The sequence below is a fragment of the Paramacrobiotus metropolitanus genome, unplaced genomic scaffold (genome assembly GCF_019649055.1).
Source record: "Paramacrobiotus metropolitanus isolate TYO unplaced genomic scaffold, Prichtersi_v1.0 Parri_scaffold0000064, whole genome shotgun sequence".
Classification (NCBI taxonomy): Eukaryota; Metazoa; Tardigrada; class Eutardigrada; order Parachela; family Macrobiotidae; genus Paramacrobiotus; species Paramacrobiotus metropolitanus.
The window spans coordinates 279,540-303,057 of NW_026570284.1; the positions used below are offsets into that span (position 1 = coordinate 279,540).

A 23,518-nucleotide genomic window follows, 5' to 3' on the forward strand; every position below is an offset into this window, starting at 1 on the left:
AAATTATTTTAAAAAGAAGTATTTTTAGGAACAAAGTGCTGTGCTCACATACGCATATAAACTGAGCAAGTTTACCCAACGTTTAGTTGAGCTACGTTTAATGTTTTTATTAAGACAGTACGGTCCTTCAAGGCGCTATACAAGCACTTTGTACGTTGTAGAACTATTTACTTTCATGGATTTCTCTATCGGTCACCGATAATAAAAGCCGTGAGCACAAATTCACAATTTCACAACACAAAAGTTAACTTTGTGCATCAATTTTACTCGTATTTTGACTTCGCCAGCGAAATGTTCGAATCGTTCAAACACCACACTGTCTATTCTATTCTCAAAATAAAAGCAAAATTTTAATACGAGTACATAATATGTTATATCTATACAGGACACTGGTGTAATGCTACTGTACAAAAACAACAAATTAAGTAAATCCTACATAGCGTGTGCAGACATGCATACTGTATACCTTGCTGTAGCAATGTGCCATGTTTTTGTTTTTTGTATGCTACAGAATGGCATTGTTGTTAGAAACTACCGTTCAATATGAACAATGAACATTACTACGTCTCTATAGCGGCGTAAAATGTTCGTTCGCTATTTCCAGTATTTCGCTATATCGTCAAAACTCTCAAAATTTGGCCACACATGTGCAAGTGTTTACAACTGGATGGTACTGTGCGGCGGCTCCGAGAGATCTAAAGGCCCACGATCGGTAAAGTCTCTATGGTTTAATCGAGAAAAGACATACATATTGACGAGTCTTCGATGATTATGTGCCACGCGCCAAAACAAACGATAGAACAAACAGCGGGATGACTGCTATGATATCATGGTTGCCTCTTTAGTTCCATCTGATCACCTTTGCTACAAGAAGATCAACAGTGCCCGACAATTACCGAACGATTTACCGACCTTCTAATTAGCAGCACACCTCATGCATCACACCACACTTCTATTGGCCTAATTATCTTGTTTTCGACTAAACTCAAAGGAAGACCAGCAAAACAAGTCGTAAAAGCCTGTGTGATCCCTTTGACAGTTGCGAGTTACCAGTATTGTTGTCAGTACAGCAGTGCCCTTGCCCATCTGCAATTAATCATAATAATTTTATTATACAACCTCCAATTTTCTTTATCGCAATATATGGGATTTATAGGAATGCGAATGTTACAAGGCTTTCACTAATAAAATTTAATTATTAAGCATTAAGTATTGTTTACATAAGCGGATTGGATACGTAAGATCCATATTGTGCTTGTACTTGCAAGCCAACGTTGCGATTACTCAAGCAAAGGTCAATCGCATTTTTTTAACAATATTCTAAAACTTAATAGCGATCTGCTAGTTTCAAGCACTTCTTTGAATATTTAAAATAACGCCACTTTAATAGTTAAAACGTGCCTAATTGCGTACATATGGTTTAACAACAAAAATGTTCGGCTCGTAAACCTGTATTTCAGTCGGGTATTGTTTCGTGGAAATGCACTTAGTCCAGTTAATAATAAACCGGTAAGACCAAATTGAGCCACCTTTCCACCTAATTCCCACATACTCCTGCGAAATCGAAAACTGAATACTGGGATCACTCTGGTAGCGATCCTATCTGTAGAAACACGTGCGATGCCAGCTGCGCGCAGGAAGGTACGTATCGCCAAAATCTTTCCCTAACTGGATCATGCTGTGCGATTCCATCTTGTTTTCATGATACACAGTGTCTGCATCGTCTACAGCAAAGATTCTGATAAGCGATCCTTACAGAAGTGGAAATCGGAGTAGCGACAGCGCACGAGGTACTAATTACAAAATTAATTGATCACGGGCTAATCAATCGCACAGCAATAAAAATCAGCAAAACAAGGTAAGCTGTGTAGAAGAGGCTAGCAAAGACGCTATTAGTAAAGCAATCTTTATGCTTAGTGCTCTCTCGGAAATTGCAAAGTTATTATCCAACAAGAACTGCACCGACAGATTCCGCTGTACTTTTAGGCACCAGAATCTTTAAAGGAAGTTTGCGGATTACATTAAGATAAAAAAACTTTCCGTAAAACCACTGCACAATTACCAATTGTTGCATTTCTACAATGTGTTGGTTCATTGCTTGTAGCGCATATTATAATCTAGACATTTGATATCCTTTATAATACTAATATACACCAAATATTAACCCTCTTGTTATCTAATACTTCATACAGTTATGCGAGTTTGAGCAAACAGGGATGCGAATAATGCGATCACAGAATACACAACTGCCGTTGCTACTTCTACTCTTCAAAGTCTAACTGGCGAAAAGTAAAGCAAATTGTATGAGTTTATGTCTACGACTCGGTTAATGATTTAGTAAGAGAACTGTATTTTAAACTATTTTATTTTAAATGAATAACTTAAGGTGAATGTAGATCTTATGATTATTAAATCACAAAGTGTATTGCGAGATCAGCAGTTTCCATACTAATACTGTTTTTCAGGATGCGGTCATCGCGGGAAAACTGATATCCTATTTCGAACTGAATAGAGTATGCGCGCACATCCTGACTGTTTCTAATTGTAAACAAGATTTTTTGTGTGTGAAATAACAATAGAGGACGAACGTTTCTCACGCCTCCATTACCTGCTTTTAAATGTTTTGCCGGCTGTCCTTGCTCTGTGTCTAAGCGTGTGCTCTCTGCTCCCTCCATCCCTCAGTATTGGCATGCATAAAAGCCTTAATTGTTAGGTGATCAAATCTAATTAACGTTGCAAACTGCGGCATTAAAAACAAGCTGACGTCCAGTTCGCATGCTTGTGTGCGTATGCAGTTTCCAGAATAACAACCGTTTTGAATGGCAAGAGAGTCAAGGAATCGGGTGGTCGTCATTCGTTAAGTGTGGGACAAAGCAGATTGCGGATTGGTCAGGACATGCTTGGCTCCTCCTTCTGGTCACTCCGTCCTTTGCTCACGTCTCGAAGGAACGTCCAGTAAATACTCAGGAGTTATTCACGTACTTATATAAAAGTTTTGTGAGTTATAAATCATTCTTAGTCGTTGTTAAAACATTTATGTATGATCCGACTACGATGGGATTTTGATATGGTTTATGCTCGGTAGTATTTGATAATTGATATACCCTGTTGTTATAGTGTACAGCGATATAAGTGATACGGGTGTGTGTCCCCGAACATTCGTTTAAAATTCGTTGTTATCCTCGGAAGCCATTTATTTTTGCTTCGGAGCGGGTGCAGTTTGAGGTGGTCCTTTTTGCCAGACTGCGGCAATCTTTGTGTTCTTATTACGGCCAGTATGACGCGTCATCCTGTAAGCGAATCTAACGTTTCGTCTGCCGGTGCGAGCGGCACTAAAGCCCAGCTGGAAAACATCAATATTGAACTGGAGGATGTGCATTTGTGGAAGATCTTTTCGTGTGGACTTTTAAACGAAATGGTAAGTGTTGTACAGTGTACTGTACATTAATGTTAGGTTAGTGTAATTTTAACGGCCGCCGGCGGGCACCTGGATGATGCTGTGTAACTGTGTTATAAACGCTACAGTAGTCAAGCGTAGGAATTTTATTAGTTTAGTTATTAGCCAGTAATTTACACATCACTTACGAAAAACATTATAACACAAAGGAAAGCCAAGCGTTAAAGTTAAAGCGTTAATTGTTAAAGTCTGCGCGAAACGAAACCTTCTTATTCTCGTTGAGTTCTCTCCGGCAACTGCAGCTGCCGTAAAACCATGGAAAAATAATGCAGTGCACTTGCTAATACAGTCAATTTGCATTTTTAAAAGCGTTTTTAGTTTCAGAACAAATTAAAATTAATTAGGTGTAAATTAAAACCAACATTATGAGTAACCTGGGTGGTTTCCATGGACGTACTGACACTGTCAGGAACAAAAAATCCTGAGACGCAGTTTCGGCCACTGCAACCGATCTATCTGTAGTGGTGGTGTTGGTTTTTCACCAAATTTGCTGAGTGAGATTCGAAAAAAAAACGAAGGAAAATCAAGGACTTCCGCCGCTTTAAACCACTACAGCCGCTCGGTGTGGCAGCATAATGCGGTTTATGTATTGCAAACTCTTGTCAAAATCAAAATCAAACTGAAGCGAAAATAACCGATCTGCCTTAGTGGCTGTATGTTCACTGCTTTTATTAAATTAAAGGTCATTATGATCTCTTACCGACCGAGGACTACAGTCTACAGGCATAGTGGTAAATAATTTTGTAGTGGGGAGAATTGTGTTTTTGCTTTGCATCCACTTTGCCACATATATGCTGCTTCCTTTTGAAGTTGGGACAAATGCAAGGCATAGTCTCTTGAACATTTCTGCGGGAAGGATATGATGTATTAATAACGAATGTTGTACCACGAAAATACCCGTTAACACCGACACAGGGCAGTGTTCTTACACGTAGTGGCCGACACATTTAAAGTGTACACAAAGCAGGTAAAGTTGCAAAATTTACAGATTGTATTATCGATGTCATTCCTAACTCCTACAAATTCCATTTCTTTGTTTTCTTATATGAATCAAACGAAATTTTACCGTGTCATATTGTCCGTCGCGTGAAAACGTAAAGCCAACGGAAATGCTTGTGTTTATGAATACAAAGAACAAGAAGGCTTGTCCACATTTCAGTATAGTAAGCGCGTACACAAATTACATATTGCTAACACATTAATTACGTGTTTTACTATTTCTGTCATCGTTAAGCCAGTGGAAAAATAGCTTAGATTTAATTGCGAAAATCATATTACGGCTACGACTTACGAGTATTTTAACATAATTAAAAATTCAATAAGAATCCCAAAACATAGTCGCGTTCTGCAAAAAATTGAAGTCTGATTCTTATTTACAAAAGCGGCAGTTTGTGCGCATATGACCTTTTAAACAGATAATAACTAAGAGCGGTCGGAAGCTGTTTCCGGTGGTGAAGTTAAGGCTAACGGGACTGGAACCTCATCGGATGTATGCGGTCCGAATGGATTTTATCCAGAAAGAGAACTGTCGCTGGAAGTACTGCGACGGTTCGTGGAGCAAAGCCGGAAAAGCGGAGCCGTGTCCGGTTCAGACCAGTTACCTGCACTGCCGTTCACCGAACTACGGAAGCGTGTGGATGGATAACGCCATTCAGTTCGATAAGCTGAAGGTATCCAACAAAGAAGGAAAAGAAATGGTGAGAAAACCATTTAGTAATTTTTCCGTAAATTACTTGTCTAACTTACAAGTGATTGATTACTCATGATTAATATCTACATAACTACATTTGCAATTTTATTAAGGTTCGTCTTAATTCGCTCCATTACTACGAACCTGTGATACGCGTCTATAAGGCCCATACCGAAGGAATCCAAGGAACAGATGTGCTGGTCGCAGAAAAACGACTGCCGGTAAGTTTTAAAGCACGAACAGATTACTTCATATAATAAGTTAAGTTAATAATGTGTTAAGTGCATAGTACTCATACTTATGTCATTTATATACTTGATTCCCTTTGCAAAGTGAATCCTTCTTTTACAGGAATGCTCTTTCATGGCGGTTACCAGTTATCAAAATCAGACCATTACTAATCTGAAGAAAGAAAACAATCCGTTCGCAAAGGGCTTCAACAGAACGCCGAACGACAAGGATAACAATACGAAATTGTAAGCTGTTGTTGGCTGTGCGTTGACTATTTGTAAGACAAAGTATGCTGTAAAATTATTAACCGCTTAATCTCTAGATATGTATTATAAGTATTTGTTTTAAGCGTTTGCATATTTACAATCGTCGCGTTAATTATAACAGTCATGACTGCGTACCTACGAGTACAAGTAGGTAATTATAATTTATTACACCGTTGTCCGGTTGTAGTGAGATAAATCCGGATAACCACTGCTTTACTACAATTCAGCGTGCAGAAGGCAAAGATATTCAAGGTAACGTATGCAAAAGCTTTCCAGATTTTAGTTCAAATGACTTTGTAATAAGAATACCTTCCAGAAAGTAGTTAGATATATAATGTATTTTCTATATGGAATACGAATATGGAAAGTGTCTGCTGATGCGTACCGTATACTATACAACAGCTGTGAATTCCAGGTTTAGCATCAGATGTGGTCGGCAACGTGGATGCGACTGGGAAACCAATCCGCTCCTCTCATTCATACCGTTCATCGCGGACACATCCTTACGCCAACGTCCGAAAATACCTATCTGAAAACGGTAAAAACTAAAACACGCGAACGCTTATTTTTGTTGTATTAGCGCGCAGTTATGGCACTCGTATTCGTAAAACAAAAAGCACAAATTAATAGTAATCTGATTTGTAACAATTCGCGAGTGTTATTGAACTAATATCGTGTCAGAACCAAACGTTTTCCACTGTTTCCGGCTGCTGCTATTATCATCCAGCTGGTGTTTTACGTTGTGGCTAGACAGCATTTTATATACGGCGATGCTGCTAAATACAGGTACTCTGTACATCAGATAAACTGCAGTAAAATTGCAGGTAAACTGTAAGCCAAGTGCAGCCAATACCACATGTACCGTCAATGCCACACAACTTTAGTAGCAGCGCTTTACATAAAACACTGTCAAGAGACAACGTAAACAACCAGCTGGAAGATATCAGCAGTATCCGGAAACGGTGGAGCACGTTTGTTTTGCACCCTGCATACGTCTGTTTGCGTAAAGCAGAATCTGTGGTGCAACTTCATCCAACGGTTACGGTAATAATACTACATAGTACATACTTCTATTGTGTCCCTTTCTACGCTCTACAATTTATTGGTTTATCTTTTAGGTTACTCTGGATCATATTCGCACGGCCGCAATTATCCTACCACCCAACAGCCGGCCACATCCAGTCTAAGCGGCATTTACTCCACCGCTGCCGGCCAGACCAACGGCAACTACATGCCGGGTTACATGAACGGCTACACTTACTGTCCGGACGCAGCGCAATCCATGTGGACCACTGCCGATCACATGTCCAATGTGTCCGGCAACAATGTGGCATGGTACAATCCCTACGGAGCACTGGGCCGGGGAGCTGATGCATCGTACTACGGCCACGACACCGCGTACACGACCGGCGGCTTCGGTCCTTACAACGCCGTGCCATATACCACCAATTACCCGACGTATTCCGCACTGGATTACACAGCAAACTGCACTGCGACCAACGTTGTGTCCACGACAACGGGATCCGTAGACGACAGCCCGCTGTCCAGTGCATCGTCTACGGAGGCGACGCCCGGTATTAAATCGTCCCCGCCACCGATTGGCCAGCAGTACACCAATGTGTTCTTCTAGGGTTTCCGTGTTATTGCAGTTTTGTTGACCATTTGTTTTCGCCCATCCGCCTTGCACAGGATTTTGTGCGCAGCTTTAAAAGTTGTTTTTTTTATATTCCAGCGGTTCCATGTTGTAGTTCTACTATTACAATTATTTTGTTATCGGAGTGTAAACTGTTTAGTTTTGACTTCACTTACTTTCTTTTTGTTTGGCTTTTCGGCCACATTTTCTTTCAACTGGATTGTGATGATTTTGGGGCTTTTGTTTGGATTTTATGCGCTGTTTGTGATGTTTGTTTAAAGGGCTTTGATAAAACTTTTACACAAGTTATGCAGTAAAATCAAAGTAGCGTATTCCGAAGCTATTAAACATAAATAGCATTTTGCTTATCATGGTACTGTAGTCATGCCACCGCTAAACGCAGCAAAGCTTTACCGAATAAGTAATGACCAGCTTGTGCCACTTCTCACACTGAACTATAAAAAATGAAATGCATAGATATCGTAAATTACCATTTCGCTAATGCGGTGTAAATATTTGTGGTCGGCAGTCATTTGTGCCCGGCTGAACCCGCACCAAAATAAAAGAGGTACTCAAAAGCAGCTATTCATATTATTATAAATTCTTAAAATTCACAGAATAACGTGGCTGGATTTCCCACTGAATCAAAAGAGCAGCACTGCTAGGGTTAACCGTAACGCAGTTATCCAAAAAATATTATTACTGCAACTACATGCTCATTGCTTGGCTTATGCGTATAATTTCACACGGATTATTGATTCCATGTAAATATTAACGGACAACAGAATATATACGTAGCATTCGTGGATCGCCAAAGCTGTTCAAATAGGGAATCATGGATACTAACAGAAGACTGTCCGATTATGACGCTCCAAAACGGCCTCGCCGACCGGTTTCGGTTTCGTTCTCAACAACCCCCATCACCGAATATTTTCAGCAATCAAAGAGGACATCGCTATCATCCACCGGCCCACAACACGAAATTCCCGCGAAAACCTTCTACAGCCCGCGCAAACTAATTAAGCACATAACGGCCGGCATCGATATAGGATCCAAGTTTATCTCGGCTGGATACACTTTACAGTACACGGATGGTTCAGAAGAGTGCCACATCTTTGATCGTTGGCCAGGTAGTTCACGACTACAATCGATGGTTAATCTGTTTATTAAATTTTAACGTTATTTTACAATACGATTAATTTTGCAGTAGCAAATGTAATTTCGGTAATCGTAATCTTCAGACGAGAACTCTTGCTTCCTGAAAACCGATAAAATTACAGCAGCACTGCAGCAGATACCAGCAGTCGTGTTAAAATTGTAAAAAGCCGGTATTTTGGAAAAACGAAACAAATAAAATTATTAGTGAAATATTTATTACTTACTTACTATTAGAAATTCAGCACTGTTCATCTGTTATCTGTAATCACAGGTATTCATCTATTCATCTATATTAAAAATTCAGCAGTGCATAAAAATATCAGTCTTTTGCCGTCAGTGTCTCAAATCTCTTGCATTCTACCTGTGTGATCTGTACTTAGATGCAGCAACTGAATGCGATATAATATGTTAATTTGATTTGGGGTAATAGCAAAACACGTCCAAGTTACTCTACTTTTTGTACTTTTTTGTACTTTTATGTACTCGTAATATACTACTGATGCAAAAACATTACCTCGAGCAGATTGTGTACATGTGTCACTGTGTGGATCTGCAGTTTGCAGACACTGCCCGCAAAATGATTCCCGAATGCCGCTAAGCGAGGCTCTACTGGAGATTCCATCGGGAAAACTGGTCGCTTTAGGATATGAAGCGCACATTCGATATCTCAATGCCAGCCAAAGGCAGAGAAAAAAGTTAATGCTGATCCGAGATCTATCGAAAAATGTGTTTATGGAGGTATGTATTTAATGACATCTTAATTATTTACTGTTTTCATTAGTACCATGCTTTGCTTGTGCCAACGGGAGTTAATAATTAGTTACCGTACTACTGTATTTTTAGTTGCATTTTTCAGCAATAACAAAATAGCTTAACCAACCAGCCAACCTAGCTACGCTATAGCTAACCTAATCGTGTATTTAATGCGAGACATTGTTGAATAGTGTGCATTTTACAGCGTGTGAACATTACGCATATCCATACTGCATTGCAAAGAATTGACAAATAGAACGTAATATAACTGTATATAGCAAATTAGCAATTCTAGAATTATTGGTTTGCATCTGTAACTGGTAACTAACTCACTGTAGGATGCCGACAGAAACGTGACTAATGGAACTACAGCGTTGGACACCAGCTACATGACCTTTGGAACGGAAGCGCTGCTACAGCTGCAAAAAATTATGGTTACGGAAATGAATGGCACACTAAATAAAAATGCTGAAGAAAAAATTCTCATTTCAAACATCACGTGGATTATTACCGCTGACACGGAATTCCACAAAAAGAATTTGGAGAAAATTTTGGCTGCTGTGAGTCGCCATGCTAATAACATATGTAGAAGTATTGCACGGTATCCATGTAAATTACTTCACTGTACATACTAAAAAAACTTGAGTTACGAAATAATTTTAAAATGTGCGCACCCATATTATGAGCGTAAAGTTGAAAACCTCAATATAGATTGCGCACGGATACCGCGGGCGCTTGAAAGTTTTACTTTTCTCCAGGAGTATAGGCGTATGACACCTCAAAGCCGTGTACACTTAAACAGTTACTTGATTAACTTATGTTAAAATTTACAGCTTGACCTGGCCCCATACAAAATTATTCTGCGATCAAACGCGGTTCTCGCTTATCTGGCTGGATCGAATGTACCGCTACTTTTACCAGCAACATCGCCACGCATTTTAACAGCAATGCCACGTTCGACACACAAATTTATTTCGATGCATATCAGTGCAAAGAAGACTACGATAACCTATGCTACGGTTGAGGACGGAATACTTTTCCCGGCAGTACGAAAAACTATGGAATACGGCGAGCAAAAGATTTCCGATGCGTTGTGCCGCTTATTACAAACCACATTCGGCGTGACAATGATACAATCCTATAAGAAAGAAAACTACGAAGGCTACGTGGATTTGGTTGGAGGGATAGAAAAAGCCAAGCATTTAATGCGCATGGACCATGACCTGGTCGTCCACGTGCCCTTTTCATTCTGCTCGCATTTTCATAAGAAATCCAAAGCTAAAATTGCCGACTGCCCATCGCGTATGGGATACAAATTCAACCCCACCGATAATTCCATCAGCATCCCGTATAGCGTAGTCGTTAAACCGTTTAGCGAGTATATTGAAAAGGTCATTGGTTTACTGCACCAGTGTCTACAAGATCAGCCGCCGGATCTCAACGCTACCGTTCCCACGTATGTCACCGGTGTCTTTGCGGAGAATATCTTGTTTCTGGAGTTGTTACGCTCTAAATTAAACGGTTACGACGTGTTGGTACAATCGGAAGCAAAATTTGCGCCGCTGTTAGGTGCATTGGCCGGCCAGTCCATTAAGAGCGCCAAAATGCTGCGGAGTTTGTATACTGTTGGTCTAACGGCGGCGGCACACTGCGACCGCGAGGCACTGCACGTACCGTTGGCGCGAACACCAAGCAGTGAATCCTACTTTTGCGATGCCTTTATTGCGTTTGTCAAAAAAGACCAGTACCTCCCGGGACGGGACTATGCTGTCAGGAAAAGTTTCTTTGCGGCCACGCCCAACCAGCAAAGTATTTGGGTGCGGGTGTTTTTTGCACCGGAAGCGGTACAGGTGGGAACGGTGTGTGAGGATGATATGGAATGTGTAGCCCAGTTGCATCTCCAGGTGCCGCTGGAGAAACGAGGAGTAACAACCGGGAAATTGTTTGTATTTGAGGTGGCTGTGGAATTTGAAGCAGAGCCGTCCGGTGTACACATAGTCGTGCAAGATATTGATAAGGTCATCCTGGGATCGGCGCGAGTTGTACGACCAGTTGTGCAGTTGGCCTAATTATACACATCGTAGATGGTTTTCCTCCTGTTGTTTCGTTATACACAGTAGTTTGTATGTTTTCGTTGCAGTCTGCTTGTATCAAATTGCTAGGTAGTATTTCTTTGTCATGCCGTGTCATACAGCAGTTTGTCATCCAGTATACCCATACCTTAGCACAATTTTTGTTTTTTAAGATTTACTATTTATTTACCTTTATTTCGGCTAACAAAACGTTTACCAGGCAAACTGGAGCAAACAGCGAAAAAGCCACTTGCGTAAACCACTACTGCGATTTTTTGACTTTTTGAACGAAAAAAACGTAACAGGAACAAAAAATACTGCCCGGTTCGGCGGTCTGAAGATCAAAACTCAGTTTAAAATCCGCACCCTTAGCTTCTGGCTTTTGCCCGGACGTACTTTCCGGGATAATTTGCCGTTTGTGAGATGCTCGATACGCATTGTACTGTGTGACGGCCTGCAACCAAAAAGACTTACTGATTTTATAATTATGGAAAGATCTGTGTCAGCCAAGGTTTGCCATTCGGGTGTTCTGTACGGATCTCGAGCCAAAAAATGGAGCGTGGTTTTGGAAAGAAAGGCGCCATACTGTACCACTGGTGAGTGCTTTTTCTAATTTTATATTATAGTACCTAGCTCGCGTTTATTTTCTCTTAAATTTTATTTTTGAACGTAATGTGACTTTGTCATAATTTATGCTTCATCATCCTAGCTTTATGATGAAGCATTTGTTTGACAAAATTATGGTGAGTGATCCGCAGAGAAACCGTTTATTCTGTGGCTATTGTAATCCTTAAAAAGGTGTTTATGACGCTGAGCACATTAATCTGTTTTCTGACATTTTTCTGGTAGCGAAATTCTTGAAGGCTTTCGGTTAAAACCAAGATTTCAATTTGGCAATATCAAAGCACCATTTTGTTACCCAGTTAGTATCAGAACACAGTAATTTCAGTTTGATACGTTAAATGTGCTGCTGGCAATTACACTGGACTTAAAGATGGTGCTACAAAATATCTACACCAATATGCATAACACTATGCGGCTGCCGGTACGTAACATCTTTAAGAAGTCCACTGTAGATATAATGTTAATAACACCAACTGTATATGCAAATAATATTAATAAGCAGGTACAATTGCAGTTCTGGCGCCGGGTTCCTATTTGTATTGGTTGTGTCTTTGTAGAATCGGAGGGAAATTTTAGTGACGATGAATAGCATTAGAACCGAAAGTATATGGAATTAAGCATGCGCAAGGATTATGGACCCTACTCGAATAGGACCTGGCCGTCGAACGTGTTCGTAAGGGAATAGGTTTACTAATTTTCTGTTTGAATGTTTGAATTTCGTCGTGAAAATGTAGAACAAGTATTTCAAGTTGCGTAAAGCTTTTTTGTAGCTGAATACTGTTGTCCCTCTTTTTACAAGGTTTGCGTCTTCGTTTGACTGCTGTCTGAAGACTTACGTGCGTCCTGTTTCGTTTTTATGAACTTCGGTAACTCCGTTGACGAAAAATAAAAAGCTACAAAAGCTAAGTGAATCGAAGTACATACTTGCTAAGTGAAGTACATACCAGAGTGTAATTACATACTGTATATACTTTGCTGGAACGAAAGTTTACGAAGAAAATTGCTGGCACAGCTAAAAGGATCAGTATTTATGCTGTGTTTAATTAGTATTAATGTATTCAAATCAAAAGGTGTTAACGTTGCCACTTTCAGCCCAATTGCAGATCATAAGTCACTGATATAAAGTAGTTATTAGTAAATAATACTTAAAAAATTAAAGCTACTGCTTCAATCAAGCTAGTCAGAACTTACAATTATCACTTATTCATGATCGAATTCTTAGACTATAATAATCTCATAAACTAAATACGCGATTATGCATCATTCGCATATTAATATGTAAAGCGTTTGCCCAAATTGGTTAACCTAATTACAATGAGCTAACGCTTTAGCGATGCCGGCGTCGCATTAGACCATTTATTTAAACTGGTCAGTCACTTCGCCAGTGCGTAGTCGTACCGTAATGGCATACTAAATTCCCGTGTTGGCGGTGTACATGTTGGGTAAGACTTTGTCGAACGCCGTAACACCCTCCAGGACTGCCAGTCCCACGCCGTGAAATTCACTAATATGCGCTTCATAGGGATAATTATAGAAAACTGGTGCATGGTCGTTAATATCGATAACCGTAATGATAAAGGGCAAGGTTATGAAGCTGCAGCTCGGACTGGTACACTTCATTTGAATGGTGAGAACTTTGATGTGGGGCTGCAAAGAGTTACATACACCGGCATGTCCGATTGCGATGAAACTGGCTATGCGACACCAGAATTATGCTAACGTGAGAAAATAATATATATCCTTACCGTCTAATGTGCTACGGTCATGCTTACCAGTAAATCAAACGGTAAATTGCGGTAATTAGATTACGATAATTACGGTAATGCTTAAGGCCTAAAAGGCCTAAAGAGGCCTACACCTTTGGTCGGAATGTAGGTCCAGTAAGGGCCTGTAAAGATGTTAGCTTTCTCTGTGTTCTAATTTCAACGGAACCGTTATTCCGCATCACGACGGTGAAGTTTTGTAACAATGTCTTTGTCGGTGGAGACGAGTGTGATTACGGAAAACAATTTGGCATCAACTTGAGCAATCAGTTTACCTGAAATTATCAACTTTTTCGGTAAAAACGTTGTGCTCCACATGGTTTCTCTGAATTTGCAGAGAGAAAATCCTACCAATAGGAACATTTCCGGTACGCTCAAAAATACGCTGGTAAATATTTCCGTTGTATTCGGATTAAAAAATAAGCAGTCTGCAAAACAAAACTTCAAACATTTATCCCTTCCATAAGCTTTCGCTCAAAAAATGATGTACGAGCTCTTTATTTATGAATTTCATACAGGTTCACGAATTTTCAGTATAATTTAAAAAGCCAACATAGGAGATATTGGTAAATAACAGCGGCAACACAACTACTTTGTCTTTTATTTAGTTTCTTGTTTGTCAACAGATCATGACCCCAGACACCGATTACTGTCAACAAATCATTAAGAAACGCACCCAGATCACGACAGGAAAGTCACATACGGCACACGAATGCGTGTTAGCTTACCCTGACAAACTGCCGCGGTGCACAAGATCGAAAATGCTCCTGAGGATCGAAACGCACATGTAAGCTGCAATATCAACCGGATGTGCAGGATCATCGCAGTCGAACTGCTGGCACCGTATTTTACGTTCAAAAGTCAGGTTGTTTGTTATGGTACTACGTACACTATCGCATTTCTCGTTAACGATTGACCAATCTAAATACCCGAAAACGTATTGGCTTATTATAAGCAACATACAGTACTCGGTAACTGCAAACTCTCGAAAAATATTTCCTAAGCACTAAAATATTTCCTTATCAAGGCAAAAAGTTATATTCTCCCTTACTCCCTTACTTCTGTGGTCTACCATGGAAAAGCCTGCTGTCAGAGGCACATGACTGCGCCTGGTGCATACGGCCCACCATGGACGTACTGCACTCATGCTTGCCATATCGCCTCTCTCGCTGTACGTACGTGTGCTGCTGCACTGCACTCATATCCGCTGAAGCGGATATACGCGGCGCACACGCTGAGCATACTTGCTCTCTCGTCCCTCTCTCGCTGTATGACTCAGCGTTGATACGCTCGCGTTGGATCGAGTCCAGTCTGCGCATCAACACACAGCTGATGGCTCACACCACGTGCTTGCCGGCAGTTGCTTCTTTCACGCCTTGACGGACGCTCAAGAGCTCCTTCTAGCATTCACTTGCTTGCTTAGCCATCAGTGCTTTGTTTTGCTTTCCCTGCTATTACGCAGCATTGTTCCCTTTATTTGTCAATAAAGCTACACTCGTGATCTCCTCGCGCTTGCCTGTTACATGGTAAGCAGAATCGTTTGGTTTTCTTTCGACGGACCCTTTGAGGAGACGGTGAAGGCTTGATTTACGGAGAACTCGTGAGGAACCTGAAAGTCACTGTCAGATAGATTGCTGAAGCAATCTCTGCCCTTGACTTTGATCAGAACGATCGCATCGTCTTACAGCTGAGGAACAACGGGGATCACTGAAGTGATTCTTACCCAGCTGGTGAGCACAGTTTCTTGGTCTCTTCCACATTGAAGAGCACATTCCCGAACGCACGGACTTTTTTCTTCTCCCAACTGACGGATCAGACTCGAACGAGAGTCTGCAGCGCGAACGGATTAATCCAATAATACGGGGACCTTCGCTTTGAACAGCGACCCGCAACTTTACCCGCGGAATTCAGCTCGGAAACGACGGATTTCCGACCTCGGACGGAAGAAATCAAGCAGAACCGACACCGACACCGACACTGGTAAAGTCACGGTTATAGGTCGATTTTAGCCGAAACTAGGTCGGCATTTCACTTTCTAACGGTAGAAAACGATTTCTATCCGTGAAATTTAACTTTTTAACGGTTAAAAAGTAATTTCTGACGGAGAAACCGACTCGGAATTTTGCTTTTGGTCGAGAACCGACCTGCTAGGTCAACGAACCTGTCTAGACAGTTAGACAAAGGCTAACCGACAACAGGTCGGAAATTCTCTTCATTTTCGTTTCTAACGGTGTTTCGACCACCAGGAAATTTTCTTAATTAATAAAATTAATTTCTAACGGTAAAAAACTTCAAAATCCGACTAGATGAACTTTCTAGCCGACCTAAAATAATTTGTTTTTCTTGCGGAAAATAGCGCGAAAATTCTCGAACTTCCTTGTGACGTCATAACGACCGCTTATCAGTACTTAAGAGGCAGCCAATCAGAGTGCAGGGGAAAGTTCCCATAGCCTAACATAGGCGTGATTCATCGTTTTTTGTAAAATTTGCACGCGGCTCGCATTCTGTGACGTAGGCAGAAGTGCAAGACCACTTAACCTGTTACGTCACACTGGTCAGCGCAGTAATATAGGACGTACTACACCGTACTACTATTACGTACTGTACTGTACCATTGTACTGTATATTAATACTCTGTGTACTGAGTCACCAACAGACACATCAACAACAACAACATTTCACCGGACGTTCCTGACCCTCGGAAGTTCCTGAACAAAAAGACGTTTCTGATTTTACCGAACATCTTCACACAGAAGATTGTTCAATTTTCTTTTTCTAACCTATTAAACCTTTAAGGCTCCATCAGAGCCGACCTGAGTCGACAACAATGTCGAACTCCCGAGAAAACGAATACGCCAAGAAGTTCAATAAGGACTACTCGAGGCGTGCGAACACGACCGGGAAGTACTCACTCCGGTACGCCGGTCAGGACAAAAGTCAGCCGTCCTCAACCGACTCGACTAAGTCGGCTGAGGCAAGGGAAAGGCACAACGAACGAATCCTCCTTGCCGACTCGAATCCGACCTCGGATGACAGTTTTGAGGACGCCAGGGATAAAACATTCCTGGATACCCAAGCTGACGTAGCAGCCCCGTCCCACCCGACTGGGGGGGATGCGGAACAGCTGCAGGCAGAGACCACATTGTCTCACGCCGACCTGGAGCCGAGCTCACAAAGAGCTCAGGACTCGATAACGGCTACAGAAGCCACCGAGCTCGGACGGCAATCACCCAACAGGACGGGAGAAGTGCCGAAACCGACCTCGTCCAACATGGACATACTGACTAACCAAGTCGGAAAGAAATCGCCGACCACACAGGCCGAGCGAAAATCTCCGAGCAGGGAAGTCGACCAACAGAAGGCCGACCTACCAGCAGCTTCAGAGGTCGAACAACCGACCTCGACCGGAATGGACAAACTGATATCAGAAGTTGGCAAAGTCCAACCGACCACACAGGTCGGAAGGATTTCACCGACCTCGAAGGACGGCCAACAGATGCCGACCTCAAAAGTCGGAGAGAAGGAAGTCGGCACTGAACAACCGACTAGCCTGGAACGGCAACCAACCGACACAAAGTCGGATGCGGCCGTCCAGCCGACTAAACTACCAACTCGAACAGAAGATTCCGAGGTACCGCCACGAAGCGGTCCTCACCCAGCTGGATCACCGACCGGCATACCAGCACCTACCGAACGGATCATTTCACCGTTGAGCCGACCTTCGCCAACTGGAAGCGAGTCGACTCGAGTAACAGAAGCCCAACAAACGGCGAAGTCGACCAAGGCGATACAAAGTCGACCTGTCGACCTGAAGATCCGACCTTCACCGCTGATGTTCGAACCTGGCGAACTTGGTAGCGAAAGAACCCCGACACCGAATGACGAAGTCTTTGACACAACAAAAGTGTCAAGACCGAACAGTGCGGACGGATTCTTCACGACACCGGTGAAGTCCAACCAGGACGACCTCACCTACCAGGCCAGTGCACTCGAATACACGGCAAAGAAGTGGATTGCGGCAACACCGCCCGAGAAGATTGAAGACGTCGACCTACTCCGTGCGAGATGCCGTAAGCTGATCACACAGATCGCTTTGGCAGACCAAATTGTAAACTCGACGGAAGGATCGCTCCGCAACTCGGCGGACACCCACAAACTTGAACGAAGGAGGTGGGAACGCGATATGGCCGATGCCAACAAAGGCATTGCCTTCCAACAGCGAGAAATTGATCGGCTCAATGCCATACTTAAGCGTACCGACCAACCGTGTCGGCACGACACCGATGAAGCCACTACACTCAAGGGCATGTTGGACCGATCCATGGACGCGGTCCACGAGTTAAACCGAGAACTCGCCGAAGCGAACAAAGCGCTCGAAGAAGCCCAGAAGGACCTGGCCGATGTACAAACCGCATTGGTCGAGTCGGAACAAGCAGCCGGAGCGTTCCACCAGCAACTTAACACGGCCAACGAAGAAGCCCAGGTCTATCGAGACGAGGTCAATAGATATGTAGTGGAACTGAAGAAGGCCGACAACGAGATCGACCGGTTGACGCAACGAGTCGACGAATTAGAGTCGGAAATCGAGCTCCTTTTCGTCAGAATGGGGCGCCGATTCATCGACGAGAACGCCCGGGACATGGGCTTTCCCAACCAAAGGACAGCCGATGTCGACCTGGTGGAAGCAAACGCCCAGCTAGCCGACCAGGTCCATGGACTGAACAAAGTCCTTAAGGAAGAACAGAAACTCCGAGCCCAACTGGAGCATAGCCTGAACGAGGCTCAAAAGGTAAACGAGGCGCAACACAGTCGCATCCTTTACCTGGAAGCCCGCGAAACCGAGCTGTACGAATTCGGCGAACAAGCCGCCCGTAACCTCACGGAAATGATGAGGCAGATGGACGAAATGGACATCGAAACAAGGTGTCTGAGGGAAGAGAAGAAACACCTGCAACAAAGCCAGGTCGAACTTTCCCCACACCGGGAACAGAGTCGAGCTGAACCTCCCTCATACCGAACGTCCATGGCACAGGATCAACATCCGTCACGACCGATCAGTGACATCCTGTGGGGAATTAACCCGACCCAAGAAATGGCGAAGAAGGAGAACAACACTTCCTACTTCGTCGGAGTCGTAACAACCGACCCGAGCGTGGGAACAATCCCACAGCCACCAACCGTACCGAGTGCTCCGGAACCGGAACACAATACGTCGACCGCGGCACCACGAGTGCCAACGACGAATGTGGCGACAACGACGTCGGCCGGTGCATACACAAGCACCTCGTACGCGACGCGCACAACAACGTACGCGCCGGTACCTAATGCCAGAGGAGACCGGACAACGGACACCGAACGTCTCCCAATCCAGCCACCAAGACCTGGTATGGAGGCATATCGCCCACCAAGAACAAATTCTAATCCGAACTTGCTCCGCCAGAACCCGCAGTTCGACCCTGAACGCGGGCGAGCTCGGTCATTCAACATGACTGACCAGCAGCAGGACGGAAGAAACGGAGAAGACAGCTCCGACCAGCAAGGCCGGAGGCCTCCAAACCAACCTACACAAAGTCGGACGCCGGTTCAGGGAACACAGCCCGACCGGTACGGAAGAGTCTACGATCAGCCAAGTGGATTCTACCCGCAGGCGCCGAGACAAAATCGAGCGCCCCCTCCACAACAGTACGGAGGACGGCAGCAACAGCCTCGTCACGAAGACGCTCAGGCTCGGTATCCGCAACAGGACGGATCCAACGGCCACCATGATGAAGCCCACCAACAGGAGGCTTACGAAGACCAACAAGGTCACATGCCATATGCCAACCCGCCACCCGCCCCGGCTGCACAACAAGCTGCGCCGGCGGCAGACCCGATTCCTCTGGCACAGGATCCAGCACATGTCGCTTTAATACGCGCAATGACCCACGGACGTCGGCAACCCTTACCGCCGTTCGATGGCGATCACACCAAACTTCACGGGTGGCTCAAACAGATTCGAAGCCTGTATCGTCAAGCCCAACAATGGTATGAAGACGATCAGACTTTCATGTCCGACTTGGTAGCCCAACTAGATGGCCAAGCGGAACATTGGCATACCCTCGAAGCCGCTGGAGAACCAATCGGCGGATGGCCAGTCAACTTATGGCTGACCAAATTCGAACAGCGATTTGCGGACAAGAACAAGGAGGTGAACATGATATCGCGAATCAATAAACGGATATTCCGTTTCGGCGAAGAAACGCCGGAACAATACTACGACGCGATGATGTTCATGAAGTCCCAAGTCCCCACCGTCACCGATCAGATGATACTATATCATCTCAGGGAAAACATCCACGAACCCAAACTACGGGAGGCCCTGGAAATCAGGATGCCGGCAACGCCGATCGAGTTCCGTGACTACCTGCGGGACTTCGTTAACGGCAAGGAAATGTACGAGGTGCGGAAATCGCGTGACAGCGACTACGCCAGAGTTCGGGCAGCAACACCTGCACCTGTTCCGACTTCACCTCCGGCGATACCACAACAGACTGTGTATCAGCCACACATGATGCCGGGATATCAGACCCCAACGGCACAGTACGGACAACTGAGTCCGGCGCCGACGCCACCGGTGCAACAAGCACCAGCCCAACAACCGACTTGGGCAGGCGCGGTAGCAGCAAATCCGAATCCCCCAGCACTTGGAGCTGGAGCCCCCGGTAACAACTACGGCGGCCCAGGTTATACCTCGGGCGGTAACCAAAACAACACAGGTTTTGGCTACGGACAGAACTCCAACCAGGGATACTCCGCATACGGACAGTATCCTCCACAAGGATACGGCGGCGGAGGTTATGGTCGCGGTAGAGGACGCGGCGGCGGGAATCGCGGCCGTGGGAACTTCCCTAACCGCAGCGGAGGCGGCAACCAACAAGGGAACCGACCTCCCCAGGCACAACAAAGTGCTAGGCAAGGGACAACGTATGTCGACAAGATGGAGGCAGCCTTCTTCCAGTGGACGAAGGACAAGACCTTCCGGTGCAGGCACTGCATGTTTAACAACCATGACGAGTCGCGCTGCATCTATGGCTCGGACAATAATCCGAACCTTCGGTGGTACGATGACTGGTACCGCCGATACTCGACGAATGGCCCGGTTGGCTCGGCTAATCCTTTCTGGAAGGACATCGTGCCGCCGCCGCGCCAACGCCAACAGGCAGGAGGCTCGGGTAGTCCCGGTAACGGAAACCGGTCGCCCGGCCAGGGGAATGGCGGAAACCGCAACAATAGCGGCGGGAACCAACAAGGTTCCCCGGCATACAGAGAACCGTTGCCGCCCCGTCAGTCGCTCAACTCGACGCCACCCAACAATGGGCCGGCTCGGAGTAACTCCCCGGGAAACGCCCAAGGTCGATGAGCTCCGGTGACTCATTCGACCTCCAACATCCGACCGAACCACCGGACAAGGATAACCCGACTAACCAACCGCTTATTTACCGGAACGAACTGGATACTCCCATAACGATTGAGGAGGGCGCTCAACAGATAGAAGCCATCCTCCAACTACTCGGACTGAACGAAAACAGTTCAATTGACGACTTCGCAAAAGCGATGTCGACCTCCACAAAGGAGGTAGAGGCAGCTCGGAAGTTAGCTGCCCAGCTCGGCGTGTACGTCAACAATGGCACCGTCGAAGCTTGGCCCGGAATACAACAAGTACTCCAGGCAACCGACCCAGCGCATCAACTTGGCGCTGGAACGTCGGAGGTCGGAACGCAAGAATTGCCCGACCTAAGCAGCGCAAACAATGCGACTGCGCCGTCCGTCACACAAAGTGACGTAGTACGGCCCGGCCACGGAAGTTGGACCGGATTGCCGGTGAGGATAAACTCAACCGAGCAGGCCAGACGATGCCCAAGACGCGGAGGACCGGGACGCCGATTCACGCACCGGGGCAACAGAAACTACCCCAATGTATCATCCGCACGCGCAACGGATAGATACGCTGCGACAATGGCAGCCATCGACCTCACCGAAGAATCGGAAGGAGAAGTCGAAGAATGGGAAACAGTCCCATTGGAAGCACAGGTACCCGTTTACTCTCGGCCGGGAGAAGCGGACCTCTTCCAGCCAAAAGAGCGACCAGTTAGGACAATATCCAGCTCCCGAACATTCCTCAACATCGACTACATGTGGTCGAAATTGAGACCAACAGACGACTCAATAGAGGAAAGGATATTGGCTCAGGCACAACGGTTCGGAACCGCCAAATTACCGGAGGACGGAGTAGCTAACCGACCTGAGGTACAGGAAGCGAATGAAGTCGGAGTCGAACTTACACAGAGTTCAACTCAACAGCCAGCCGACCACGGACCGGTGTCACTAATTCCCATCAAACCAACGATACGGGAAGTAACCTTCGAGAAGGGAATTCATAAGAAACCGAAAACAGTTCGAGCTTGGACACACGAAATCCAAGTCGGATCCACGCCACACTGGCGATGCTTGATACCGGAGCGGAAACTTCGCTCATCGAACAACGGTTTTGCGAGAGGAACGGTTTAACAATGCAACCCCTCGGACATTACACCAAAATACTCGGCGTAGGCGGACAAGTCGCCTTCATGGTGTCTCACTGCTGTACTGCACCTGTAACAATGCAGGGCTTTACTAGCCACCATACATTTCACGTCCAGCCGACTGAAGCGGACATCCCAGTACTGCTCGGATGCGACTATCTGCATTCGAAATTTACCTTCGTCTTAACACCGATCCTTACTACGGAACAACCGGTAGGAACGACGGTAGTGCAGTCTATCCCGATACCAGAGGCATCGGGCGAGTTACCAAGTGAAGCAAGGATAAGTCGGATTGATCACCCGTCGGACCCTTCGCGAATTTGCCGTGACTGCCGGAACAACAACCGGACTCTGCTCGAGGAACTTAAACTGCACAACGCCATTGAAGCGTACGAAGGACGGAAAAACACCGGCACACTACGACCGGCCAAGACAGTACTAAAGTCTATCCCGATACCAGAGGCATCCGCTGAAGCGGATGCTCGGAACTTAGAAGAGGTACAACAAAGGTACCGAACTTGGTTCTCGGGAGCTCGACACTTTCTCGACCAACGGACGTTGGAGATGGTGACCACTCTGCGACAGAATGGAGCGGTAACTTACGAGCAAATACGGGACGCACAACAAACGTGTGAACCTGTAATCGCCCTCATGAACGACATAGAGGACGAAGCATGGGAATGGGAAGACGAACGAATTCCGATCCACCGACAGTACATGGAATACGGACTTCCCGTCCCACGGCCTTTGGAAATGCCCTGCCAAGAACTAGGCTTTCAACTCTTTGCCTACATGCAGCGAGTTTAGTTGCACGGAGAATCGTCAACGACTGCATTCTGGCAACGGTATGGCGAGGACACCGCTATAACGCGACACGTACCCGACCCATTACCGCCAATAGAGGAGCATACTCCGACCACAATACACTTCGCGAGTAGCCCACCGAAACCCCAGGATGACGTAATCCTGGAGGAAACTGATAAACCTTATCAGTGTACCATCTGCAAGGACAACATTGACGGAGTGGTACGGGCCATAAAGGCTCATCACGACTTAACATGGTCGGACGACAGACCGTCGTCACCGTCACCTCCGCAACAAGAACGGAAGGTAGACCGCTTTCGGAAGCCCCAACAGACGCGCATCCAATGGTTGAGCGACATAGGCTCACAACCAACCGACCTTGAGAACCAGGACGGAGCAAGTCGACCTACCCAACCGACGGAGCAAGTCGACCAAGCCGGAACGACCACACAGGTCGAAGTCGGTAACACACCGCAAGTCGGACAAGAGGACGGAACAACCGTCGA

General features: G+C 45.2%; 2 protein-coding genes across 2 annotated transcripts; both read left to right on the forward strand.

Annotated features, from left to right (window-relative positions):
- Window positions 1–3,277: 3,277 nt before the first annotated feature.
- LOC129593837 (T-box transcription factor T-A-like) lies at window positions 3,278–7,274 on the forward strand. The gene is made up of 7 exons (XM_055490312.1): window positions 3,278–3,418; window positions 4,873–5,154; window positions 5,261–5,368; window positions 5,499–5,623; window positions 5,832–5,896; window positions 6,060–6,182; window positions 6,763–7,274. The coding sequence occupies exons 1-7, from the start codon at window positions 3,278–3,280 to the stop codon at window positions 7,272–7,274; spliced, it is 1,356 nt and encodes a 451-aa protein (XP_055346287.1).
- A 754-nt stretch (window positions 7,275–8,028) lies between these two features.
- On the forward strand, window positions 8,029–11,634 carry LOC129593884 (uncharacterized). The gene is made up of 4 exons (XM_055490377.1): window positions 8,029–8,407; window positions 8,992–9,173; window positions 9,527–9,748; window positions 10,022–11,634. The coding sequence occupies exons 1-4, from the start codon at window positions 8,113–8,115 to the stop codon at window positions 11,255–11,257; spliced, it is 1,935 nt and encodes a 644-aa protein (XP_055346352.1). The 5' UTR covers window positions 8,029–8,112; the 3' UTR covers window positions 11,258–11,634.
- The last annotated feature ends 11,884 nt before the right edge of the window (window positions 11,635–23,518 follow it).

What these genes read in the sequence shown, in the direction of transcription:
- LOC129593837 (XM_055490312.1), top strand. Translation starts at nt 3,278, where the DNA reads ATGACGCGTCATCCTGTAAGCGAATCTAACGTTTCGTCTGCCGGTGCG. An exon ending in ACAAAGAAGGAAAAGAAATG is followed by an intron (nt 5,155 to 5,260) that starts GTGAGAAAACCA and finishes AATTTTATTAAG; the next exon opens with GTTCGTCTTAATTCGCTCCA. An exon ending in AAAATACCTATCTGAAAACG is followed by an intron (nt 6,183 to 6,762) that starts GTAAAAACTAAA and finishes TTTATCTTTTAG; the next exon opens with GTTACTCTGGATCATATTCG.
- LOC129593884 (XM_055490377.1), top strand. Translation starts at nt 8,113, where the DNA reads ATGGATACTAACAGAAGACTGTCCGATTATGACGCTCCAAAACGGCCT. An exon ending in CATCTTTGATCGTTGGCCAG is followed by an intron (nt 8,408 to 8,991) that starts GTAGTTCACGAC and finishes GTGGATCTGCAG; the next exon opens with TTTGCAGACACTGCCCGCAA. An exon ending in TGGAGAAAATTTTGGCTGCT is followed by an intron (nt 9,749 to 10,021) that starts GTGAGTCGCCAT and finishes TAAAATTTACAG; the next exon opens with CTTGACCTGGCCCCATACAA.